General features: G+C 37.3%; 1 protein-coding gene across 5 annotated transcripts in view; it reads left to right on the top strand.

Annotated features, from left to right (window-relative positions):
• The window catches only part of ASH1L (ASH1 like histone lysine methyltransferase), a 214,134-nt gene that overhangs the window by 144,280 nt on the left and 49,239 nt on the right, over positions 1-20,615 (top strand). For all 5 annotated transcript variants that reach the window (XM_079904612.1, XM_079904614.1, XM_079904611.1 and 2 more), the window contains one exon: positions 907-1,001. In XM_079904612.1, the coding sequence (XP_079760738.1) occupies positions 907-1,001 (95 nt within the window). The remainder of the gene's footprint in view (positions 1-906; positions 1,002-20,615) is intronic.

The following is a 20,615-nucleotide window of genomic DNA, read 5'->3' as shown; positions in this document are numbered from 1 at the left end:
ACATTTCTTACCTACTTCACGGGATTGACATAAATGATAATGTGTGAAAGTACTTTATAAACTATAAATCACTAACCAAATATAAGGCAGTCATTATGATCAGATCTGAAATTTAGGTTCCTTCTGCAAAACTGTTGGAGAATGCTAGTGCATTGGAGATGCATTGGAGAATGCATCTTATGTATAATTCCTAAAAGACAATTTCAGAAATTCGGATTTTAAAAATATACGAAAATACATAGTATCCCTCCCCCCCAAAAACATGGGTTTAAGGTTTAAGCCACTGTTAAAACAAATATTCTTTTTTTCCCCTATTCACAATTTTATTTACAAACCAGATATGTATATAAGTCAACTATTTTTGACATGTAGAAGAAGTCACACAAAATAGTTCATGCACATAAACCATTTGTTATTGTTAATTTTCTTTGTCCCTTTTTATAAGAGTCACATGAAATGACTAGTTTGGGATCAGAATTATAGAAAAATAACATACTTTTGTAGCTACACTTTAAAATAATTATCACTCTAAATTGTGAATTTGGAATTTTGCTTACTTTATGATATCTTATCTATTGCTCAATTGGATTACATAAACATTTTTTAATTAATTAAAGCCCCCCAGTATTTTTGCATAAATTACTGTGAAGCCAAGTTCATTCCTTATTATATTTATAAAGGTGATTTTTAACTCAAAATAGTATCGCATTCTCTTAAATTGAGTATAATTGACCTACAACACTATGTTGCTTCCAGAGGTACAACATAGTGATTCAATATTTCTATACATTACAAAATGATCACCACTAAAACAAATATTCGATAGAGTGATTTTTTTTTTTTCTATTTTACCACAAGAGGAAATTTCATTGCCTCTCACTGTTTTCCATTCTTTTCGAATCACAGCCCAAAGAGCCGATTGATCCAATTAAAGAAAGAGAAGCTGGAATACACTCCGGGAGAGCATGAATATGGATTATTCCCAGCCCCCATTCATGTCGGTGAGTACTCAGTATACACAATATATTACTGAGAGGAAATGGTATTTCTTGAGTTTGGGTGAAATGTCTTTGTGTTCTTATTATTTCTACATCTCCAGTGGGGTCAAGTCGTTACCATTTAATTATAGGTACTCTGAAGAATTTTGCAAACCCTTTTGCCGTCTAGGGGTCAAAATGACGTAAATCTTATTCACCGGAGTTTCAATAAACACTATATCTGTAACATTTGATTCTCTAAGTAAATCATCTAGGAAAACCCAACTATTCATTACTTCAGTTTCAAGTGTTTTCTGTGTTCAAAGGGAGATGATTTGTGGATATGTAATAATCAAAGGAAAAGGGCCCACTGCTTTTTCTGATCGTTTATATGCTTGAAAATTGATCAAGATTTATCTCTCTATTTATTTTTGGAGAAAATTCAAGTCTTTGTTTAGCATTTCAATAATAATACCTTCCAGGATCATACTGTTGAGCTTATCAGATAAGTAAAGTGTACCTAGAAGGCATCCTGGATTTCCTGGATTGGCCTCATCCAATCCATCTACAAGTTCTGTTATTTTCGTCCTTGAAATATATCCTACTTCTCTTCAAATTCCATTGTCATTATTCAAGTCCATGCCACTATTATCTTTTGCTCAGGCCATTGCAATAGCTTTCTAAAAGATCTGTCCACTTCCATTCTTGCTCCCTTCCAATCTACTCTCCACACAGTAAAAAGGGAAATGATTTTATAACTTAAACTAAATCGTACTTAAAACCTTTCAGTGTTCACCATTAAACTATAAACTCCTTACCCCAACTCTTGGGAATGATCTGGTTCCTGACTACCTCATTTTTCTGCCTCTGTCGTTTCCCATATTTCCCTTATAATCACTGTATTGTGTGTCATGCTGGCCTTCTTTCAGATTCTAGACCATACCAAACTCTTTCCAACCAAAAGATCATTATGCTTATTATTACCATTGGCTGCAAAGCTCTTCTTCAAACTTCCCATGGTGGATTTCTTCTCATCCTTTGAGGATGAGCTAAATGTCAGTACCAGCTTAAATATTATTTTCTTTAAAATTTTTTTGCTGATTATCCTACAAAAGAGGGTTCCTTCCTCTATATCAAGTCTGTATCAGAGCACCCTGTTTACTTCTTTCTGTAATCTATAATTACTATATTTGTTTACTCATTTAGTAATGTCTCCTCCACCAGATTATAAGCTCTAGGAGCACAGGATCATTTGTCTTTCTTATTCTCCTTTGATTTCCCCATGCTTCGTACATAATAGAAGTTTAACAAATATTGGTTATACAGTGAAAGAAAAGGAGAAATTAGAATACATAATTGAATATAGGATGAGAATTTTTTTTTTCCAGGAACAGCTTATTTGTGTAGTAGATGTTGATCCAGTGCTTTTAGTGTTCTCTTCAACTATGACTGTTGACTCTCTTGACTATGGGGCTTTTCTGTGTGTTATGATTATCTAGTTCCTTTTTTCTCCCCAGAGGGCCCAGCACCAGCAATGTATTTAAAGCAACAGGGGTAGACAAGTTCTGCAATAGAGATTTGTTTGCTTTAATTATTCTGTATTGGGTGGCTAGAGAATAGTTTAAGTACAACAAGCATTACAAGGTTTAATTCTCAGCTAGATAACTGTACTATTGCTTACTTAAAAAAGGTAAGAGTAAATTCCGTATTCTCTGGGCTTAGTGCCAAAGCTCTTTTGAAAGAGCCTTTTGTTTTTAGTAGTGAGGTCATAGCAGTGGAAGAAGGTTCTCAGCAGATTTAGCTATTTCCTAGAACGTGCTAATGATAAATAGGCTTTGAAAATAAGAGGTAATTTTAAAAATTCTGTGTAAAGGAAAACATGACCATTTTGGTCTCACTGGTTTTGCTCTGGATGGGAAATTGGCTAATTCATAACTCAAATTTTGGAAAGAAGCTCTGACTATTCAAGGGGGTGATAGAGTCAGTTAATTCCAAGGGAGATGAGATGAATAATGGATAGGCCAATATTTCTGTCACATATCTGGCATGAATAGTGGTTAAGAGGTCCAGAATGGAAATCCCTTAATTTAAATAAAGGTTTTCTCTCTCTAAATCCCCACTTTAGTCTCTTACTAAGACTAATCTGTACTCAGTGGTCTGCAAATTAAGTAAATAATGGAAAAACCTATCCAAGTAGTGGGGCTTTTTTCTTGTGAAACAAGACATAAAATCAGGCTGTTACAGGATAAAAATTTTTTTTCTGGACAGTGCTGTTTTGTTGTTCAGATAATAATTTATGATTAGGATAGGGAGGGAGGCCAGTCAGCTGTTTCAAACAGGTCACTTCCAGTATCATGTAAACAAAGAGCCTGACTTTGAGTCAGCCAGACCTAGGTTCATCTCTGTCTTTGCGATATTAGTTATGTGAATAAAATAGTTATACAGATAAAATAATAATGCATCTTATCAATGGAGTCATTCAGTAAATGGAAGGTAATACTTATTTTTTAATTTTTAATGAAATCAGGTTTCTTTATCTCTTTAGAGAAATGCACTTCAAAAAAATTTACTTTTTATGATAAATACTCATTTATCAAACTGTATATTATACCTTTACATTCTTAGTCAATTGATTTTTTACAACAGTGCCACAACAGTTCAATGAGGAAAGCATGGTCTTTTCAACAGATGGTTACTGTGATAGCTGAATATGCACATACAAAAGGATAAAGTAATTCAAAATGGATCATCAACCTAAATATAAGAGCTAAAATTATAAAACTCTTAGAAGGAAAGCATAAGAGTAAATCTTTGTGACCTTGGACTAGGTAATAATTTCTTAGGTGTCTGACACCAAAATCATGTACAACAAAAGGAAAAAAAGAGACAAATTGAACTTCATCAATATTTAAAACTTTTGTGCTTCAAAGAACACCATCAAGAAGCTGAAACAACCCACAGAAAGAGAGAAGCATTTTCAAATCATATATCAAGTAAGAGACTTGTATCCAGAAACCCATATATATAAAGAACTGTTATAATTCAACAATAAAAAGACAAACAACAGAATCTTTTCAAGAGTAAATGATTTGAATTGATCTTTCTCCAGAAAAAGATATAGAAATGGTCAATAAGCACATGAAAAGATGCTCAACATCATTAGTCATTAGGGAAATGGATATCAAAACCATAATGAGATTATCACTTCACACCCACTGGGATGGCTTTAATTAAAGGATTAATGAGGGTGTGAAGAAACTGGAACCCTCATACATTGCTGGTAAGAATGTGAAGTGGTGTAAACCTCTTTGGGAAACATTTTAGTAGTTCCCAACAAGTTAATCACAGACTTAATATAAGACCTAGCAATACTGCTGCTTAGATACATACCCAAAAGAATTGAAAACATAAATCCAAAGGACTTCCCTAGTGGTCCAATGGTTAGGATCCTGTGCTTCCACTTGGGGCGGGGCGAGGGGTGTATGATCCCTGGTCAGGGAACTGGAATCTCGCATGCTGTGCGTAAACAAAATGTGATATATCTGCACAAAGGAATGTTATTGGGCAATAACAAGAAATTAAGTACTGAGACATGTGACAACATGGGTGAACCGTGAAAACATTATGCTTTGTGAAAGAAGACAGTCACAAAAAAAAAAAAGACAGTCACAAAACACCACGTGTTTTATGATTCCATTTTTATGAAATGTCCAGAATAGGCAAATACATAGAAACACAAAGTAGATGAATGGTTTCCAGGGACTGGGGGTAGGGGAGAATGTGGAGTGACTGCTAATGGGTACAAGGTTTCTTTTGGGGATGACGAAAATGTTCCCAAATAATGTTGATTATATTAGTCAGAGGTCTCCAAGGAAACAACCAATAAGATATATAGGGAGAAAGGTTTATTTTAAGGACTTGGCTTACGCAGTTGTGGAGGCTAGCAAGTCCAAAATCTGCAAGGTAGGCTGGCAGCATGGAGACCCAGGAAAAAGTTGATCTTGCAGCTCAAGGAGTCTGAATGCAGTCTACTGACAGAATTCACTCTGTGGAAGTCAGTCTTTATTCTTTTGAGTCCTTCATCTGATTGGATGAATTCTACCCACATTATGGAGAATAATCTGCTTTCCTTGGAATCTTTTGATTTGCATGTTAATCTCATCCAAAAAATACTTTGACAGACACATCTAGAATCATGTTTAACCAAATATCTGGGTACTGTGATCCAGCCAAGTTGACACATAAAATTAACCATCCTGTAGTGATGGCTACACACTCCATATACTAAAACCCACTGAATAGTACATTTTAAAAAGTTGAATTTTATGGTATGTGAATTTTGCCCCAATAAAGCTGTAATTTTGAAAATGTATATTATATTTATGTTGGTTTGGTCAGGCATATATTTATAAAAATTACAGTGATTATACAATGCAAAAGAAAATTTTTAATGCTTTGAGCTTTATGTTCACAGCTACTTTTAGTGTTAAACACTTTTTTGTAGAGTAGGAGGATAGATTGTTCAATAAAAGAATTTCAAGCAAAAAAATCATATAATATTAAGATAAAATTCCCCAGAATAAGTGAAATAGAAATAATGTTCAAGGATAAAAAGAAATGATTTAATTTTCTAAATGTTAAAGAAGGGAGTATTCCTTTTTTAATGAATAGTGATAAGTATTAAATCCCTATGGTATGCAGTTTCATCATTTTTAAACGCTGTAACCAAATATTACATCATTTGCAACTGTTTAAACTTTACATTTAAAAATGCATAAGGGAGGACTTCCCTGGTGACGCAGTGGTTGAGAATCCGCCTGCCGATGCAGGGGACACGGGTTCGTGCCCCGGTCCGGGAAGATCCCACATGCCGCGGAGAGGCTGGGCCCGTGAGCCATGGCCGCTGAACCTGCGCGTCCAGAGCCTGTGCTCCGCAACGGGAGAGGCCCGCGTATTGCAAAGGAAAAAAAAAAAAAGAATGAAAATGCATAAGGGGATTCATAGTTTTTCAAAAAGCTTCTGGGGAGTATTGAGAGCAAGAAAAATGAAGACATAGGCTTTCACATTTGGCTTCTGGCATCAGTTAGGCCTTGAGTCAAATTCCACCTCCAACAATTACTAGCTGTGTGATCCTGGGCAACTTGACACATCTCAAGGCCTCAAATTCTTTTTTTTTTTTTTTTTTAGGCCTCAAATTCTTTAGTGTAAAATAGAAATTAGTATGAATATTAAATAAAATAATGCATGTAAAATACTTAGCACAGTACCTAACAGAGTAATCATTCAATAACTGGTAATTACTGAATTGAAGCTGTTTTTGCAGTAGACTTATCAGTCAACAAGAATCCATTACTTAGTATGTAGGCTCTTCTTTTTACTCTGACAGTTGTTGTGAAATATATCGTGATACCCTTTTCTGGTGAGCTCAGAAAAGAATTCAGAATCCTTCTCAACATAGCTTTTGTCATTTGCCCCTATAAGTCATTCAGACTTAGGCCAAATCTTGACTGCTTTTCCTGATACAGTGGAAAGAACATAGGCCTTATGTGCAGAAAAGAATTAAAATAGCAGACCTAAGACTTCTATTCTTAGAAAGTCCTGCTTACAAGGTTGGCCATTAGCTGGCATCTGGAAACTTGAATAGTAAATAGTTCCCTCTATTATAAAACTTTCCCTAGATGGTAAGAGAGTCTTACTGTGCCTACCATGTATAAACTGTATGGTTTCTGCTGAACACTTGGTTTCATTCAAAGAGAATGGAATTTTGGTACATCCTAGGTAGAGGGTACCTAAATGACCAGCCACGAATTAAAACCTTGGGTGCTGAGTTTCTAATGAGCTCTCTTGTTAGCCAACATTTTACACGTATCGTCACAGTACATTGCCAAAGATTGCATCTTGCATGACTCTACTGAGAGAGGACTTTTGTAAACTTGTGCCTGGTTCCCTCCAGATTTTGTATTTTTTCTCTTTATGGATTTTGCTTCGTGTCTTTTTGCTATACTAAAATATAGCCATGAGTCTGATTATATGCTGAGTCCTGTGAGTCACCAGACCTGAAGGTGGTCTTGGGGACCCTCAACACACCTTGGAATCAAACACAAGAGACTCCTCTTTTCATTTCACACTCTTGTAGCTAAGTGATCTTGAACAAGTTAATTATCTACTCTACATCTCAGCATCTTCACCTATATGTTGAGACTGTTTCCAACCTGAGTTGTGAGGATTAAATGATACTTATTTTGAAATAATTAACACAGAGTGGATACCCCCTCCCCTTGGTTTACTATGACCAAGTAAAGTTGTCCCTCTGTATCTGTGGGGTATTGGTTCCAGGAGCCTCCTCAGATATTAAAATCCAAGGATGTTCAAGTCCCTTATATAAAATGGTGTAGTATTTGCATATAACCTACACACATCCTCCTGTAGACTTTTAATCATCTCTAGATTACTTATAATGCTGTGTATATAGTTACCAGCACTGGGAAAATTCAAGTTTTGCTTTTTGGAATTTTCTGGAATTTTTTAAAATTTATTTTTGATCCAAGTTTGGTTGAATCCATAGATGCCTAGAACCCACAGATATGGAGGACTGACTGTACTCAATGTCAATGAGAAGAGTAAAGCCATCCCACTGATTTCTAGAAAACTGGTAGATGATAACGAACAGAAATCAGTAAAATATTAAACAGACAATAAGGGAACAAAGATTTGAAAACAGCAACAAAATTAATAACCTCTCGCTGCACTGATCAAGACAAAGGAAGAGGTAACACAATTTACCAGTATCCATACTAATGGTCCTACAGTCATTAAGAGGCTAATAATATAAATAACTTTATGCCAATATGTTTAACAATATATGAAATGGGCAAATTCCTTACAAAATACAACTTATAAATGAAATTAAACATCTGAATATCCTATAATTGTTTAAAGAAATTGAGTTCCTTACTAAATCTTTCACATGAAAAATTCCAGAACTGGGGCTTCCCTGGTGGCGCAGTGGTTAAGAATCCACCTGCCAATGCAGGGTACACGGGTTCGAGCCCTGGTCCGAGAAGATCTCACATGCCGCGGAACAGCTAAGTCTGCGCACCACAACTACTGAGCCTGCGCTCTAGAGCCCGTGAGCCACAACTCCTGAGCCTGTGTGCCACAACTACTGAAGCCTGTGTGCCTAAAGCCCGTGCTGTGCAACAGGAGAAGCCACTGCAGTGAGAAGCCCACGCACTGCAAGGGAGAGTAGCCCCCACTCTCCAAACTAGAGAAAGCCCGAGCACAGCAACCAACACCCAATGCAGCCAAAAAAAAAAAAAAAAATTCCGGAACTAAACGGTTTTCCCTTGTGAACTCTTATATATATTTGAGAAACAAATAACACCAGTCTTAACACAAACACTTTGTGAAAGTAGGGGAGAAACAATTCCCAACTCATTTCATAAGCTTAGTGTAACCCTGATAGAAAACCTGACAAAGACTTTAGTTGAAAAAAACAACTACAGAACAAAGTTGATTATAAACTCTTAGAACTAGAAAGGAATTTCCTTAGTGTTACATTGAATAAAAAGCAGATCATACTTAATGATAGGATATTGAATGCTTCCTTCTAAAATTGGAAAGAAAGTAAAAATGTTCACTCTATTTACTTATTTTCAGCATTATTCTGGATGTTCTACCAGTGCAGTAAGGCAAGAAGATGAATAAAAGTGATAAAGATCAGGAAGGAAAAAGTCAAACTGTTTCTGTTTGCAAATAACATGATCGTGTATGTAGAAAATCCAAAGAGATGCACTAAAAAGTTACTACAACTGGTAGCAAGACTACTGGGGGAAAAAAATCAGTATATAAAAATCAATTGTATTAAAAACCTAAACACACTCCTACCATACAATCCAACAATTGAACTCCTTGGTATTTACCCAAAGAAGTTGAAAACTTAAGTCTGTGCAGTAACCTGCACACAGATGTTTAAAGCAGCTTTATTCATAATTGCCAAAACTTGAAAGCAACCAAGATGTCTTTCAGTAAGTGAATGGATAAACTGTGGTACATCCAGACAGTGGAATATTATTCAGCACTGAAAAGAAATAGCTATCAAGCCATGAAAAGACAGTGAAAAATTTTAAATTCATAGTACTGAATGAAAGAAGCCAATCTGAAAAGGCTACATACTGTATGATTCCAACTAAATGACATTCTGGAAGGCAAAACTGTGGAGACATTAATAAGATCAGTGATTGCCAGTGGTTTGAGGGGAAGGAAGGATGAATCTACAGAGCACAGAGGATTTTTAGGGCAATGAAACTATTCGTTGTGATACCTTAATGGTGAATACATATCATTATACATTTGTTCAAAGTCATAGAATATGCAATACTAAGATACTGATGTAAACTATGGACTTTGAGTGATAATGATATGTCAGTATATGTTCTTCAGTTGTTAACAAATGTACCGCTCTGGTGGAGGATGTTGATAATAGGGTAGGCTATGCATGTTTAGGGGCAGGAGGTACATATAAAATCCCAAAATCTCATAACATAATACAAAAATGTCTAGGTTTGAATTGAAAATCATATGTCATACCAAGAACCTGGGAGATCTCAAACTGAATTTTAAAAGGCATCAATGTATGCCAACACCAAGATATTAGAATTATCTGACAGATTTTACAACAATTATGATTTTTAAAAAACACTTCAACAAGCAGTTATAAACATGCTTAAAACATAAAAAGATAGAAAGCCTTGGCAAAGAAATGAAAAATAGGAAAAACATATAATTTTTAGAATTGAAAGATGCAGTAGCTGAAATTAAAAGCTTGGGGATAGACTCAACAGCTGAATGAAAGATATACAGGAAAGAATCAGTGAAGTAGGTGATGGAGTGTTACAAGTATTACCCAATCTGAACAAAAGAGAAAATAGACATTTAAAAAAACAAACAAACTGGAGGCTATGGGACCATGACAAAAGAGCTAATATTTATGTTCTTGGTGTCCTGGAAGGAGAAAAGAAAGAAGGTAGAGATTAAAAAAAGTACTTGAGTAAATAATGTCTTGAAAACTTACCAAATTTGGCAGAAGACATAAACCTTCTGATTCAAGAAGATGAGCAAACCCGGAACAGGGTATATATAGTCAAAGAAATCCATGCTGAGACACATGATCAAACTTCAGCATACTAAAGACAAAACAATTTTAAAACAATGAGAGAGAAATGACTTCATATCCATAGGGGTAAAACAAATCAAATGACAGTGGATTTCACGTCTGAGTTCATGTAAGTGGCACATTTTTCAAGTACTGAAAGAAGAACTGTCAAACCAGAATCCTATACCCAATGAAAATATCCTTCTTTCAGGAATTGAAAGAAGCAAAGGATTCTTAGGTTTGTTGCCAGCAAATCTATCCTATGGGTAAAGGAAGTTCTCTAAACAGAAAGAAATAAAAGAAGGAACCTTGGAACATCAGGAATGCAGAAAGAATACAGTAAGCAAAAATATGGGCATTTACAATAGGCTTTCCTTCTCCTTCTGAGCCTTTCTAAGTAATTGTTTAATGGATGAAGCAAAAAATTTTAACATGGTTGTACTTTTTTTAACAGCTTATTGAGGCACAATTCACCCATTTTAAAGCACACAGTGGTTTTGGTATATTACATTATTAATTTTAACTTGAGGTAAAATATACATAACTTAAATTTTGCATTTTGACCATTTTTAAGTATAAGGTTCAGTGGCACTAAGTACATTCACGCTGTTGTGCAACCATCACCCCTGTGCATTTCTAGAACTTTTTCATCATCCCAAACTGAAACTCTGTACCCATTAAATAACAATTCCCTATTCTCCCCTTCCCCCAGCCTCTGATAACCACTGTTCTTCTTTCTAGCTCTATGATTTGACTATTATAGGTACCTCATATAGGCGAAATCTTAACAACAATATTTGTCCTTTTGTGTCTTCCTGATTTCACTTAACATAATGTCTTTATGTTAACATAAGTTCTTCCATTTTGCAGCATATATGAGAACTTCATTTCTTTTTAATGGTGGATAGTATTCCTTTGTGTGTGTGTATGTATACATACGCACACATTTTGTTTATCCATTCATCTGTCAATGGACATTTTCTAATGTTTTCACTTTTTTGCAATTGCGAATAATACTGCTATAAACATTGGCTTACAGAATTCTCTGTTGAGGACCCCTGGTTTCAGTTCTTTTATGTGTGTACCCAGAAGTGTAATTGCTTTATCATATGGTACATCTACAGACTATACCACTTTACAACCCCACCAGCAAATCTTAAGAGTTCAGTTTCTCCACATCCTTGGTAATACTTGTCATTTTCTGTTTTTTTCTGTAATAGCCATCCTAACAGGTGTGAAGCAGTGTCTCGTGGTTTTGATTTTCATTTTCCTAATGATTAGTGATGTTGAACATCTCTTTAAGTACTTATTGGCCATTTGTATATCTTCTTTACTGAAATGTCTACTCGAGTCCTTGTCTTTTTTTTTTTAACAGTAGGTCCTTTTTGGTTATCTGTTTTAAATATAGCAGTGTGTACATGTCAATCCCAAACTCCCAATCTATCCCTCCCCCTCACGCTTCTCCCCTGGTAACCATAAGTTTATTCTCTGAGTTTTTGAGTCTGTTTCTGTTACGTAAATAAGTTCATTTGTATTTTTTTTTTTTTTTTAGATTCTGCATGTAAGCGATATCATATGATATTTTTCTTTCTCTGTCTGACTCACTTCACTTAGTATGATAATCTCCAGGTCCATCCATGTTGCTGCAAGTGGCATTATTTCATTCTTTTTAATGACTAATATTCCATTATATATATGTACCACATCTTCTTTATCCATTCATCTGTCAATGGACATTTAGGTTGCTTTCATGTGTCAGCTATTGTAAACAGTGCTGCAGTGAACACTGGGGTGCATGTATCCTTTCAAACCATGTTTTTCGCCAGATATATGCTCAGGAGTGGGATTGCTGGATCATATGGTAGCTCTATTTTTAGTTTTCTTAAGGAACCTCCACACTGTTCTTCATAGTGGCTGTACCAATTTACATTCCCACCAACAGTGTGGGAGGGTTCCCTTTTCTCCATGCCCTCTCCAGCATTTATTGTTCGTAGAGTTTTTGATGATGGCCATTCTGACCATGTGAGGTGATATCTCACTGTAGTCTTGATTTGCATTTCTCTCATAATTAGTGATGTTGAGCATCTTTTCATGTGCCTCTAGGCCATCTGTATGTCTTCTTTGGAGAAATGTCTATTTAGGTCTTCTGCCCATTTTTTGATTGGGTTGTTTGTTTTTTGGATATTGAGCCACATGTGCTCTTTGTAAATTTTGGACACTAATCCCTTGTTGGTCACATCATTTGTGAATATTTTCTCCCTTTCTGTGGGTTGTCTTTTTGTTTTGTTTGTGGTTTCCTTTGCTGTGCAAAAGCTTTTAAGTTTAATTAGGTCCCATTTGTTTATTTTTGTTTTTATTTCCATTACTCTGGGAGATGGATCGAAAAATATATTGCAAGCAACCATACTCCAATAAAAATTAATTTAAAAAAAGAGAAAAACATATTGCTGTGATTTATGTCAAAGAGTATTCTGCCTATGTTTTCCTCTAAGAGTTGTATAGTATCTGGTCTTACATTTAGGTCTTTAATCCATTTTGAGTTAAGTTTTGTGTATGGTGTTCAAGAATGTTCTAGTTTCATTTTTTTACATGTAGCTGTCTGGTTTTCCTAGCACCGTTTATTGAAAAGACTGTCTTTTTTTCATTGTATTTGCCTCCTTTGTCATAGATTGACCATAGATGTGTGGGGTTATTTCTGGGCTTTCTATCCTATTCCATTGATCAATATTTCTGTTTTTGTGCCAGTACTGTACTGTTTTGATGACTGTAGCTTTATAGTATAGTCTGAAGTCATGGAACCTGGTTCCTCCAGCTCCATTTTTCTTTTTCAAGATTGCTTTGGCTGGGCTTCCTTGGTGGCACAGTGGTTAAGAATCCACCTGCCAATGTAGGGGACACAGGTTCGAGCCCTGGTTTGGGAAGATCCCTCATGTCACGGAGCAACTAAGCCCGTGCGCCACAACTACCAAGCCTGCGCTCTAGAGCCTGCGAGCCACAACTACTGGAGCCCATGTGCCACAACTACTGAAGCCCACGTGCCTAGATCCCATGCTCTGCAACAGGAGAAGCCATGGCAATGAGAAGCCCACACATCGCAATGAAGAGTAACCCCTGCTCGCCACAATTAGAGAAAGCCCAAGTGCAGCAACCAAGACCCAATGCAGCCAAAAATAAATAAATTTTTAAAAAAAAAGATTGCTTTGGCTATTCAAGGTCTTTTGTGTCTCCATACAAATTTTAAGATTTTTTTGATCTAGTTCTGTGAAAAAGGCCATTGGTAATTTGATAGGGATTGAATCGAATCTGTAGATTGCCTGTTTTTTTGGCTGCACCACACAGCTTGCAAGATCTTAAAATCTTAGTTCACCAATCAGGATTGAACCCGGGCCCACAGCAGTGAAAGCGCCGAGTCCTATCAACTGGACTGCCTGGGAATTCCCAAGTCCTTGTCCATTTTTGAATTGAGTCAATTTTTTTTTGTTCTTGAGCTTAGTTCTTTATATATACTGAATATTAATTCCTTCTTACATACTTGATAAATTGGAGAATATCTTTATTACATGGATAGAGAAAACCACCAACTATATAAACAACAAAGGATAATTTTAATTACATTAACTACCTTATTGGAGATAGCAACTCTAGCAATCTGGGTTGAATGTGGTTGTTTACAATAGCTATGTTAAAATTACAGATTTTTAGGTAAGGTTAAGAATGAGGCAAAGGACAGAGTTTGGTGGAGAGGATTTAATTTTAAGTGAGAAGAATGATACATGAGAATATAAAAGTGTGAGGGAGCTGGTTCTGTTTAAGAAATTGTGTTGGTACAGGCATTTTGGAAAACGGTATGGAGGATCCTCAAAAAATTAAAAATAGGGACCTCCCCAGCAGTCCAGTGGTTAAGAATCCACACTTCCAGGACTTCCCTGGTGGTCCAGTGGTAAAGAATCCACCTTCCAATGCAGGGGATGCAGGTTCAATCCCTGGTCAGGGAACTAAGATCCCACATGCCGAAGGGCAACTAAGCCCACGCTCCATGACCACTGAGCCCGCGCGCCTCAACAAGAGAGCCTTCATGCCGCAAACTACAGAGCCCACGCACCCTGGAGCCTGCACGCCACAACTAGAGAGAGAAAACCCACATGCCACAACTAGAGAGAAACCCACGCGCCGCAATGAAAGATCCCGCATGCTGCACCTAAGACCCAACACAGCCCCAAAAAATAAATAAATAATCCACACTTCCACTCCAGTGGTCACAGGTTCAATCCCTGGTCAGGGAACTAAGATCCTGCATGCTACGTGATGCAGCAAAAAAAAAATTAAAAATAGAACTACCAGGGACTTCCTGGTGGTTCAGTGGTTAAGACTCCACGCTTCCAATGCAGGGGGCTCGGGTTCGGTCCTGGTCAGGGAACTACATCCCACATGCTGCAACTAAGAGTTCACATGCTGCAACTAAAGATCCTGCATGTCACACCTAAAAGATCCCACATGCCTCAACAAAGATCCCACGCTGGCAGTGGAGATCCCGAGTGCCACAACTAAATAAATGCCAGTGTAGCTTAATTAATTAATTAATTATTTAAAAAATAGAACTACCATATAATCCAGCAATTTCACTTCTGGGAATATATCCAAAGGAAATGAAAACACTAACTCGAAAAGATACCTGCACACCCATGTTCATAGCAGCATTATTTATAACAGCCAAGACATGAAAACAACCTAAGTGTCCATCAAGGGATGAATGGATAAAGTAGTTGTATGTATATCATACTACAGTACACACACACATATACATTCGATGGAATATTATTCAGCCATAAAAAATAACAAATGAGGAAATCCTGCAATTTGCAACAACATGGATGGACCTTGAGGGCATTATGCTAAGAGAAATAAGTCAGAAAGAGAAAGAGAAATATTGTATGATCTCACTTATATATGGAATCTAAAAACATCTCTGCACACGTGTGTGTGTGTATGTGTGTGTGTGTAATAGAAAAGGGGATCAGATTATGTGTGGTTACCAGAGGGATCAGGGGAAGGGGAGTAAGTGGTCAAAAGGTACAAATTCCCAGTTACAAGATAAGTAAATACTAGGGATATAATCTACAGCATAGCTATAGTTAACACTGCTGTATGATATATATGAAATTGTTAAGAGAGTAAGTAAATTCTAAGTGTTCTCATCACAAGAAAAAAATTTTTTTCTTTTTTTTTTGCTTTCTCTTTTGATTGTATCTATAAGAGATGATGATGCTAAATAAATGTATAGCTGTAATCATTTCACAGTATATGTAACTCAAACCATTATGCTGTACACCTTAAACTTACATAATGATGTATCTCAATTATATCTCAGTAAAACTGGAGGAAAATGAGTTAGCATAACAAGCCAAAAAAAAAAAGGAGAGAAATTGTGCTTAGGAAGAGCAGAATTCAAGAAACTGGGGGAAGGTGGTGATACTGCTTAGTAGGGTTAAAAGAGAACAACTAGTGGAGTACCTCGAAACTTATACCGTAGGGACTTCCCTGGTGGTACAGTGGTTAAGAATCCAATGCAGGTTCCATCCCTGGTCGTGGAACTAAGATTCCGCATGCCGTGGGGCAACTGAGCCCGCGAGCCACAACTAGAGAGCCCAAGCACCACAACTAGAGAGACTACATGCTGCAACTACAGAGCCCACGTGCTCTGGAGCCCCCACACCACAACTAGAGAGAAGCCCACACATGGCTACGAAGAGCCCACGTGCCACAACAAAAGATTCCACATGCCACAACGGAGATCCCTCTTGCTGCTGCAACTAAGGCCCCAAGCAGCCAAATAAATTAATTAAAAAGAAAAAAAAAGTATACCATGGAATATATATTTTCATTCATTCAGAAAATATTTAATACCTCTTTGATCAGGCAATTTTCTAGATGCTTTGGATACAATTTTCTAGATGCTTTGGATACATCAGTAAACAAATAGGTAGAGATCCATGCCTCTGTGGAGCTGACATTCTTACAAAGGGGGGATGGGAATCATAATAAATAATTATTACCTATACGTAGAGTGATATTGTAACCCAGTACTTAGATTATATATAAACAAGCTGAACTTTTTCTGAAGGTCAGTCACCTTATTGTTGTTTAGAAAACAAAAGAGGCCACGTTTTTGTCAGATTTTAAGATATCTTGGAAAAAGGCAAAGCCATTATTACCTTTCTCCTTTTTATTAAGTACCTCTCTCTCCTTTGGTTTCCTCATTTGCCTAGCTACCTGATTAACAATGGAGTGCTTTTGTGGAGATGTTCCTCCTCCTATTGTTCATATCCTTTTCATATTAGGATTGATTCTGTAAAAGAAAATCATCATGGACCTTCCTCTTCCGGATTTCAAGGTCAACACAAGTTTCTGTAGCCTCTTGAAATGACTTTCTTGCCCACAGAATCAGTTTTATTTCAAAGGGAAAAGTAAAGGATTTCTCTGCTCCTTTCCTAGTGACCAGTGGCAGGATTTGAGATCTCAAGGCTCCAACACACAGTTAAAAAAAACCTACAAAAGATATGATTTCATCTAATTTTCAGATGGATAGAAAGTGATTTTTTTTCCCATTTTAAAAATGAGGAGGGGGCTTCCCTGGTGGCACAGTAGTTGAGAGTCCGCCTGCCGATGCAGGGGACACGGGTTCGTGCCCCGGTCCGGGAAGATCCCACATGCCGCGGAGCGGCTGGACCCGTGAGCCATGGCCGCTGAGCCTGCGCGTCCGGAGCCTGTGCTCTGCAACGGGAGAGGCCACAACAGTGAGAGACCCGCGTACAGCCAAAAAAAAAAAAAAAGGAGGGCTTCCCTGGCGGCGCGGTGGTTGAGAATCTGCCTGCCAATGCAGGGGACACGGGTTCGAGCCCTGGTCTGGGAGGATCCCACATGCCGCGGAGCAACTAGGCCCGTGAGCCACAACTACTGAGCCTGCGCGTCTGGAGCCTGTGCTCCGCAACAAGAGGCCGCGATAGTGAGAAGCCCGTGCACCGCGATGAAGAGTGGCCCCCGCTTGCCGCAACTAGAGAAAGCCCTTGCACAGAAACGAAGACCCAACACAGCCAAAAATAAATAAATTTTTTTTAAAAGTAAAAATGAGGATTAGCTCAAAGAATAATTTTTGCAAATGAGGAACTCCTGAATAGGTTCCTCTGAGGTATCATCTCCAGCAGGATTTGACAAGGAAATCTCTTTAAGTGAGTCTCACTTACTAAAAATGAACTACCTAGGTCTGGTTTCAGAAATGTTAGAGGAAAGGAAAGACTGACCCATCATTTTTTTCCTCAACACTTAATATATGGATTAGAGAGGAGAAATACAAATAATGCCAGGAAAAGCAACATAACATCTGTGGAGATGTTGGTAGGAGAACTCAAGATGCTGGGCACTGGGGAAAATTGTGTCTTTAAAGTTAGTTGAAGTGGATAATGGATGCTTTCTTTCCTAGAAAGAGAAAGAAAAGTGTTCTTTTTAAAAATTCAGAACTTACTGTCTACTCCTTCATTCTTTTACACCCTCTTCTCTACAGAAAACACATTAAGAAAGGAGTTAACCCTTTACATTAAGGGATTTGTCCTGTCTTCTGAGAAGCAATTTTGACTTTTAAAAAAATTATTTTTATTTTATTGTTGTTAGAAACAGTACATACTCATAAATATTCCTTTTAATGTAGAAAGATGTGAATTAAAAGATAAAGTTCCCCTTCCCAGAAATATAATAGTTTAGCATATACCCTTTCAAACTTTTTCCTATATACATATAGCTGGTTTTTTCCAACACTTTATTATGAAATTTTTCAGCATACAGAAGTTTGAAAAAACTAAACACAAAATATCCCATCACCTAGACTTTTTCATTAATATTCGACTGATTTATCATATATTTATCCATCTTTTATTCCATCCTATTTTTGGACATGCTGCAAAATAAATTGATATACTTCCCCCATAAATATTTCATCATATCAGAGTCAAGATCTCAGTATTTGCTTATAGAGTTTTTCTTTTGAGGTGAATTTACCATCAGTAAAATGCACAGGGCTTCTCTGGTGTTGCAGTGGTTAAGAATCCACGTGCCAGTGCAGGAGACACGGGTTCGAGCCCTGTTCCAGGAAGATCCCACATGCCACGGAGCAACTAAGCCCGTGCGCTACAACTACTGAGCCTGTGCTCTAGAGCACGAGAGCCACAACTACTGACCCACACGCCACAACTACAGAAGCCCATGCGCCTAGAGCCCATGCTCCACAACAAGAGAAGCCACCGCAATGAGAAGCCCGCACACTGCAACGAAGAGTAGCCTCCCGCTCACCACAACTAAAGAAAGCCTGGGCACAGCAACGAAGACCCAATGCAGCATGCATGCATGCATCAGTCAATCAATCAGTCTTCTCAGAGTGACATCAATAGCTAGTTAGGTTATATAATTTTTAAAATAAAATAGGGCTTCTCTGGTGGCTCAGTTGTTAAGAATCAGCCTGCCCTCTCCAAGACCAGCACCATGGCAAAATGAGGAAACAACTAAAAAGTGAAGAGTTTGCACAATGGAAAACCACCCTGACCATCTCCTGAATTTACAGGGATCATAGGTGGAACGTTCCCTTCACTGGCAGCCATCTTTGGCCGTTCTATTTCTGCATCACACTCATCCCTCAATAAAGTCAGTGACTGGATCTTCTCCCAAAGTTTCCCCTGCTTTCCATCAGGCATGGGGGAAAAAAATCAAGAGAGACGTTAGTATCTGTGACTGAGGAACTCTTAATCCAATCCAGAAGAAAAGCATCTGTTATGGAAAGAATGAGATATTCAAGGATGTTGGAGACACTGCTCTGAACACATTCTGCACAGCAGTAAAGTAGAGTGCCGAGAAAGGAAAAATTCATTCATTTCCAGGAAAAACTTCTCCAATGGTTTGAGAAGAATCTTCTTGTATTCGAGATTCCCTACACTATGCAAGAAGGCAGTATGTATCAAAAAATCTTTAAAATCTGTGTGCCCTACCACACAGCAATTCTGGAATTTATCCTAACAAGGTAATGAAAACTGGCCCATAGACATTTAGCAACAAAGATGTTTATCAAAGTGCTGTTTGTAATAGTGAACTCTGCAAACATTGTACCAAAAAGTAAATTATGGGTACATCTATTTCATGTAACCATTATATATAAGAGAGCATCTGTTAGAATGAAAAGTGCGTTATGATATTTAGATGGAAAAAGTAAATTACAAAATATAGGTGCAATATTATGACTTGAGTCTTTTTTTTTGTCCTGTTATTTGCTTGTTTTGTGTAGCAAACATGTATAATTCTTCTAGTAAGAAAAGTTTTTTTAAATGATGAGAAATTCTGTTCCTAAGATTTCATAGAAGCATAAAAAGAAGTCTACAATAAAAAATGTATATGAATAAAAAAAGAAAAGAATCCGCCTGCCAATGCAGGGAACACGGGTTCGAGCTCTGGTCCGGGAAGATCCCACGTGCCGCGGAGCTACTAAGCCCGTGCACCACAACTATTGAACCTGCACTCTAGCGCCCGTGAGCCACAACTGCTGAAGCCCGCACGCCTTAGAGCCAGTGCTCCGCAACAAGAGACGCCACCACAGTGAGAAGCCTGTGCACCTCAACGAAGAGTAGCCCCCGCTCGCCGCAACCAGAGAAGGGCCTGCGTGCAGCAACGAAGACCCAACGCAGCCTAAAATAAAATAAATTTATTTTAAAAATTGTAAATCAATCAGTCTTCTCAGGGTAACATCAATAGCTAGTTAGGTTATATAATTTAAAAAAAATAAAATGCACAAATCTTAAATGTACTTTTACTCAGTTTTTTAAAATTTTCATACACCTCTGTAACCCAGACCCTTCTCAAGAACATTATCATCACCCCAGAAAGTTCCCTCATGCTCTTTCCTAGACAGCCCCCACCATATATAGCTATTTAATGGGGTTTTTTTTTAAGTATTTTTAAAAATCAGCCCTTGCTATAATATTATTCTGCAGCTTGGAGAATATGTTTTCATATGAGTAAGTATATACCTCATTTCATTTTAATAGCTGCATATTCATTATTTAAATGTACCAAAGTTTACTTCCTTGTTGATAAACTTTTAAGTTGTTTATACACTTTTTCATTACAGACTTTGTAGTTATACATTCAGCTTTGGTTCCCTATCAACAGGTGGACTCCAGTCTTCTACCAGATGTGACTCCAGTCTTCTACCAGATGTAACCCCAGACAGAAACTTGTTATGTTACCCTACCTCCATAAGTTATTTCCCCTTAGATATACCTGTAATCCATGCTGCTGTATCATCAGATTTGTCAAATGAATAAACTCATTGCACGTAACAAATCACATTTTTATGAAAAATAACACACACACCCTTTTTTTTTGAGGGCAAGTTTATTATGCTTTCATTTTAGTCTGGATGTGGTAATAACTTTCCCCCAAAATTTTTT

This window comes from Stenella coeruleoalba (genome assembly GCF_951394435.1).
Source record: "Stenella coeruleoalba genome assembly, chromosome: 1".
Lineage (NCBI taxonomy): Eukaryota > Metazoa > Chordata > Mammalia > Artiodactyla > Delphinidae > Stenella > Stenella coeruleoalba.
The sequence above is the reverse complement of the archived record's forward strand: the minus strand, read 5'-3'. Positions and strand labels throughout refer to the sequence as shown.